This window comes from Canis lupus, chromosome 8, assembly GCF_003254725.2.
Source record: "Canis lupus dingo isolate Sandy chromosome 8, ASM325472v2, whole genome shotgun sequence".
NCBI classification, from domain to species: domain Eukaryota; kingdom Metazoa; phylum Chordata; class Mammalia; order Carnivora; family Canidae; genus Canis; species Canis lupus.
In genome coordinates, this window is record NC_064250.1 from 60,243,805 (window position 1) to 60,249,804 (window position 6,000).

General features: G+C 36.4%; 1 protein-coding gene across 6 annotated transcripts in view; it reads left to right on the plus strand.

Moving 5' to 3' along the window:
• TTC8 (tetratricopeptide repeat domain 8) overlaps positions 1 to 5,731 on the plus strand; it is a 204,525-nt gene extending 198,794 nt beyond the window's left edge. For all 6 annotated transcript variants that reach the window (XM_049113397.1, XM_025443112.3, XM_025443113.3 and 3 more), the window contains 2 exons: positions 3,121 to 3,204; positions 5,095 to 5,731. In XM_049113397.1, the coding sequence (XP_048969354.1) occupies positions 3,121 to 3,204; positions 5,095 to 5,211 (201 nt within the window). In that variant the 3' untranslated portion in view covers positions 5,212 to 5,731. The remainder of the gene's footprint in view (positions 1 to 3,120; positions 3,205 to 5,094) is intronic.
• The last annotated feature ends 269 nt before the right edge of the window (positions 5,732 to 6,000 follow it).

Here is a 6,000-nt window from a genome sequence, read left to right on the forward strand (position 1 = left end):
AAAAAACAAGAATGATTTTATCATTACTTTGCTCAGCATCCTCTAAAGTCTTTCCTTTCTGCTTGGAATGAAATGTGGATCCAAACCTTGGCCTACAGGGTCCCACATAATCCAGCCTCTGGCTCCCTCTCAGGCCACATCTTTTTTTTTTTTTTTTTTTAATTTTTATTTATTTATGATAGTCACAGAGAGAGAGAGAGAGGCAGAGACACAGGCAGAGGGAGAAACAGGCTCCACGCACCGGGAGCCCGACGTGGGACTCGATCCTGGGTCTCCAGGATCGCGCCCTGGGCCAAAGGCAGGCGCCAAACCGCTGCGCCACCCAGGGATCCCGCAGGCCACATCTTTTGCCACTTCTTCTTTCCTACCGACTTCCCAACTTCTGGACAAATCAGCTACCTCACTGCTCTGCACATGTGCTGTGCATCTTCTTACTTTACAGGGTTTGGAACGTTCTTCTTTCAGATCCTGCAGGGACTTTTTTTCTGTCATTTGGATCTTAGCACAATTGCCACCTCTTTAGAGAGGTCATCTCAAAGGCACCTGCGTGGCTCAGTAGTTGAGTGTCTGCCTTCACTCAGGGCATGATCCTGGGATCCAGGGATTGAGTCCCACATTGGACTCCCCACAGGGAGCCTGCTTCTCCCTCTGCCCGTGTCTCTGCCTCTGTCTCTCATGAATGTAAATAAAATCTAAAAGAAAAAAAGAAAAAAAAAGAGAAAAGAAAGGTCATCTCAGACATCTAAAGGAGTCCTCAGGTACTATCACAATACTTATTTTATCAGATGTGTTCATATTTATATATAGACTGTAGTATGGCAGCCACGTGAAAACAGACCTGCTTTGAGTCCTCCAAGGGCTACATTTTCAGCATCAAAAACAGTGCCTGGCATGTGGTAGGTGCTGGGTCAGTATTTGTGAAATGAACGGACAGCATATAAAGGAGGCCACAGCAGCACCTGAAGGTGTTCTGCGAGAATGAGCAGGTTATACGTGGAAGGCACCGGGTGTGGCAGGATGGTACTGAGCACACAGCAGATGTTTGATAAACTAAATTCTAAAAACAAGCTTAAAATGCTAAGTACAGTCATACAATGTTAGCGACAATCAAGGATAGATAAGTATGACATTCCATATGTTAAAGATAAAGAAACAGGGATGCAAGGAAGGCCGGTAACTTTACCTGCAGACCTAGTGTTAACCTCCCATCTGGTCACCCAAGCACAGTGATAAACTTGTAGCCAAATGAGAAAAGAAACATCCTTGGATGTTGCCTTTATTTTGTAAATTCCTCCAAATAAGATGGATTTGTATTTTTTTTTAAAGATTTTATTTATTCATGAGAGACAGAGAAAGAGAGAGAGAGAGAGAGAGAGGCGGAGACACAGGCAGAGGGAGACACAGGCTCCATGCAGGGAGCCTGACATGGGACTTGATCCTCGGTCTCCAGGATCACGCCCTGAGGTGAAGGCAGCACTAAACCACTGAGCCACCCCGGCTGCCCATGAATTTGTAGTTTGTAAACAAAAACTAACTACAGAAGACTTTTGAGCAATACGGGATTAGTGGTACTGACCCCCCATGTGGTCGAAAATTCACATATTTTTGACCCCCTACAAAACATAACTACTAAGAACCCACTGTTGACTAGAAGCCTTACCCAGAACGTACATAGTCAACCAACACATATTTTATGTCATAGGTACTGTATACTGCATTCTACAGTAAAGTAAGCTAGAGGAAATAAGATGTGAGTAAGAAAATTATAAGAGAAAATGCATTTACAGTACTGTATTTATTGAAAACATCCACATATAAGTGGACCCATGCAGTTCAAACCCATGTTGTTCAAGGGTCAACTGTACTCCAAAATGGGAACTTGTTCTGTCATGGAACTTTACCTATGTCCATATGAAACAAGTGCTTTCGTGATTTTCTCTGTTGCCACATTGGTGATTTTGTTTCCTACTTATTACAGTTTCTCTGCTATACAACTGATTTGAAAGGTTTTGGTGAAAGTTTTCATGCTACTACCCTCTTTTTATTCTTAAAAATTATACCTCAATTAAAAGAAAATAATTGTAAAACACAAAGAGAATCAATATGTACCATCCCATATGTTATTTTCCTTTTTTTTTTTCTTTAAATATTTTATTTATTTATTTGAGAAAGAAAGAGAATGCAAGAGCACAAGTTGGGGGAGTGGGCAGAGGGAGAAGCAGACTCCCCACTGAGCAGGGAGCCTGATGCGGGGTTTAATCCCAGGACCCAGAGATCATGACCTGAACTGAAGGTAGACCTTAATAGACTGAGCCACCCAGGTACCCCCCCCCCCCCCATATGTTATTTTCCATTAAAAAGAAAAAAAGATACAGATTTGTCTTCAGGTCACGGATAGAGGTTTAGCTGCAAGTTGGAGGGATGGTCAGAAGCTTGGAATGGTGAGTTTGTGGTCCTAAAGATGAATGCATGAGCATCTCACACCAGTCAGTGGTCCCTGCAGTGGTACATTTACCATCCTTTGATCCTATAGGGGATGCAAATTTTGCTTTTTGAGAACTCAAGAGAACCGAAAGTTTGATGTTTTCAATTGCATTCACTTGTTATTTTGAGGTCAACAGTGTAATAAGTGCTCATCTTGGTCTTCTAACACCAAACTCCGGCGTTGGAAATTTACTGTGGTTTTTAAAAATTTTTTGTTGTAGCATTAGATAACATGTAATTAGAAGCCTAAGAATCAATCAACATAAATAAAAACTAGATTAATAAGACTTTTTTTTTTTTTTTAGTATTGAGGACTATATTTCAATTTGTCATATTAGTAACTTTTTAGGAACAGTGGTTCTCGACTTTAAATTTAAATTTTCTTCATATTTTGAAGCAGTTTTATCATTAATATAATTTTGGCAAGATGTAAGTACTAATTGTATTTCAATAAGTCATATTTCACAAAGAATATCATCTGTATTTATCACAGGATCATGTTTATTAAGGTGCTATTTTGAGGAAAGGATTCTTTTACCAAAAAAAGAAGACACAAAAACCCCCAAGTCATAAATATAGTGTTGATACATGCTCATACACCTTGTTTTGTTTTGTTGTTTTCTTTTTTTAATACAGGCAAGAGCACTATTACAAACTGCATCATCTTTGGCACCCCATATGTATGAGCCGCATTTTAATTTTGCAACTGTCTCTGATAAGGTATTCTTTTTATCAGTTCATCATCTGATCTGTTTCTTTTTCTTTCCTGGTTTAAAAAAAAGTATAGAAAAATAAGGAAATTCTAATAATGTTTTGATGGAAATGTGTTTTTAAATATTATATATACCTGTCTTTCATTTCAAGAGACAGTTTAATAAACTTTAAAAAAATATATCACTGAATATGGACTAAGCTTAATATTACAGATTGCATTATAGATTATTATAGATTGCAGAATTATTTTTAAAATATGACATTTAATCGTGAAAAAATACTCATTAAGTAACTTGGTTGAGGAAAGATTTAGTAATTGACTTTTATAAGAAATCCTGTATTTTACTGTAGACCATGTTGCCATCAAGGCTCTGGCATAATTGCCATAAAATGAGGGATAGGAGTGAAAGCTGTTGTAGCTGTGAACAATGTGGGGAAAAATACAACTGTTAATACTGTATTTCAAGTCAGTTAATGTCCAAGAGCTAAAAGGAATCATGCCATTTTCAATAATAAGAACAACAATAAATAAAAGGCATTGAATAACTAACTTTTACTGAGAAACCTTCCTTTAAGATGGAAAGTGAGTTTTCAGGGTAAGAAAATGGCTGAAAGTGTTTATAGGTGTAAAGACTCCTTATAGACCAGAAGACATTATGAAAATGTCATTTTTCAGAGCATGAACATGAAGCCATCCTCACTTTCATTTCCGCTCTGGAACTAAGTTGTCATTCATAAGTTGTCATTTTTGTGGGCTTGTTAAGAGCCAACCACCATTGCAGTTGTTCCACACACCCTCTGTGATTTTTCATCAACCTGCCATGTAGGTTTCCTTCACCTTCCTGACTCATTTTTTCTACAGCTGATGTTTCACTTATTGAGCACTGTTCTAGGCACAGAGGATGTTAGCACTGAATAAAACAAAACCTCTACCTTATACAGCTTACATTCTAATGAACACAAGGCTGGTTGAGCTTAAAAGACTCCCGTAGGGTCACATGGCCATGGTGGGTTCAGAATTTATACCCAGCTCCCAATGATGCCCATGTGTTTTCCACTGCCCTGTGCTGCCATTTACTTAAACAACATTTTAATAATATATAACTCAAACGAGGTATTTTTTAAGCAAAAGACTATATTTTCCATAAGAGAAAATGGTATGTTAGGAAACTTTTTTAATATGTATTACGTGTTTCAAAAAAAAAAAAAACAAACCTGCCAGCATTGAATTATCTAGGATATTTTTTTGTGTGCACACACTAAAAAGCTCTTGCTTTTTATAAATGTATGCATGAATCCAGATCTATGCAGACAGATCCAGATACTGTGTGCTTTTCTTTGGGACTGGACTTTAACACTAGATTTATTGAAAATCAGAGATACCCTTAATAAACTTCTAAAGCCAGGTATCTTCCCCCACATTACTCTGCTAAGCACCATTTAAAACCTCCCTGAGCATGTTGTTGTATCTTATATATAATCATTTTTGCTTGAATTTTCTATCTAAAAGATAATACCCTAACCAAAATATGTCTTTATGGTACATTACAAATAGTTGTCCTAAGGCTTTCTAAAACTATATAGAGCTGGCTCTTATAGTATGCAAATGTAATTTTATTTTTGTCATACTATCTGTGATAGGAAAAGAAAACAAAGTCTATGAATTCATAACTAGACAGCTGTAATGGAGCAGAAATTATTAGTATAATTGGTTATTTTATTTTTCAAGATTGAATTGTAATCTAGGTGAAAGAATTCTAAAATCAAAGTGGCATAACCAAACAATTTACTCTTAAAAATGCTTTGATTTTCTATGGTATACAGGTAGTACTTTTACTTTCTTATTCATTTTTTTTGTGGTCTGATTCTGTGGTCTTATTCTGGTATTTCTTACAGATTGGAGATTTACAAAGAAGCTATGTTGCTGCTCAGAAGTCAGAAGCAGCATTTCCAGGTCATGTGGATACCCAACATTTAATTAAACAACTAAAGCAGCATTTTGCTATGCTCTGATTGTCCCACAGACCAAGTATATTCTTATGAGGGGGCATTACACAAGGGAAAAAGTAGTGTGTATATATATCTGATATACAAGCCTGTGCTCAATATTAGTGAAGAGGACATAACGGAGTTCACATAAGAATTTAATAATGCAAACTTTATAATAATAATTTGTATAATATTATAAAAGATAGGATTTAATATTTGTAAGCAGATCATGAAAACGTCTTCCACATTATATGGTAGATGTTTATAAAAATGTTTATGGAACATTTTCATGAATCTCTTCAAATTTTTATAAATGTATATTTTTAATGTCAATAAACTGGCCATTAGCTAACATGTAGCTTCAGAGGTCTGAAATCTACCATAAAAATTGCACTTTCATGGCTAAAAGTGTGTATATTCCTCCCAATTAGAGACTATTTAGAGCTTAAAAATTGTATTTAAACCTATTTATCAAATGCTTTGTAAGACACTATACCTTTTCTCATAGATTATGCTTTAAAATAAATCAGTGTGTAAAACACCATCATTCTGCCATTTTTCGTGAGTTTTTATTTTAGGCATCTCAGATAAAACACATTTTTCAGCCCAGTAATCTTAGAAATCAAGTCATTATTTTAATTTTACTTGATGTACCACCAATTTTGTATTTTCCTGAGAAGCTATTTATGGAATATCATATTGTCAATATAAGAATATCAGGATTGGAAATGGAGTTACAGGCCCGGAGTCCCACCTGTGGTCAACCCCAAGAAAGTTAGGCCAGATCCCGGGACCATACAATGCAAAATCCTG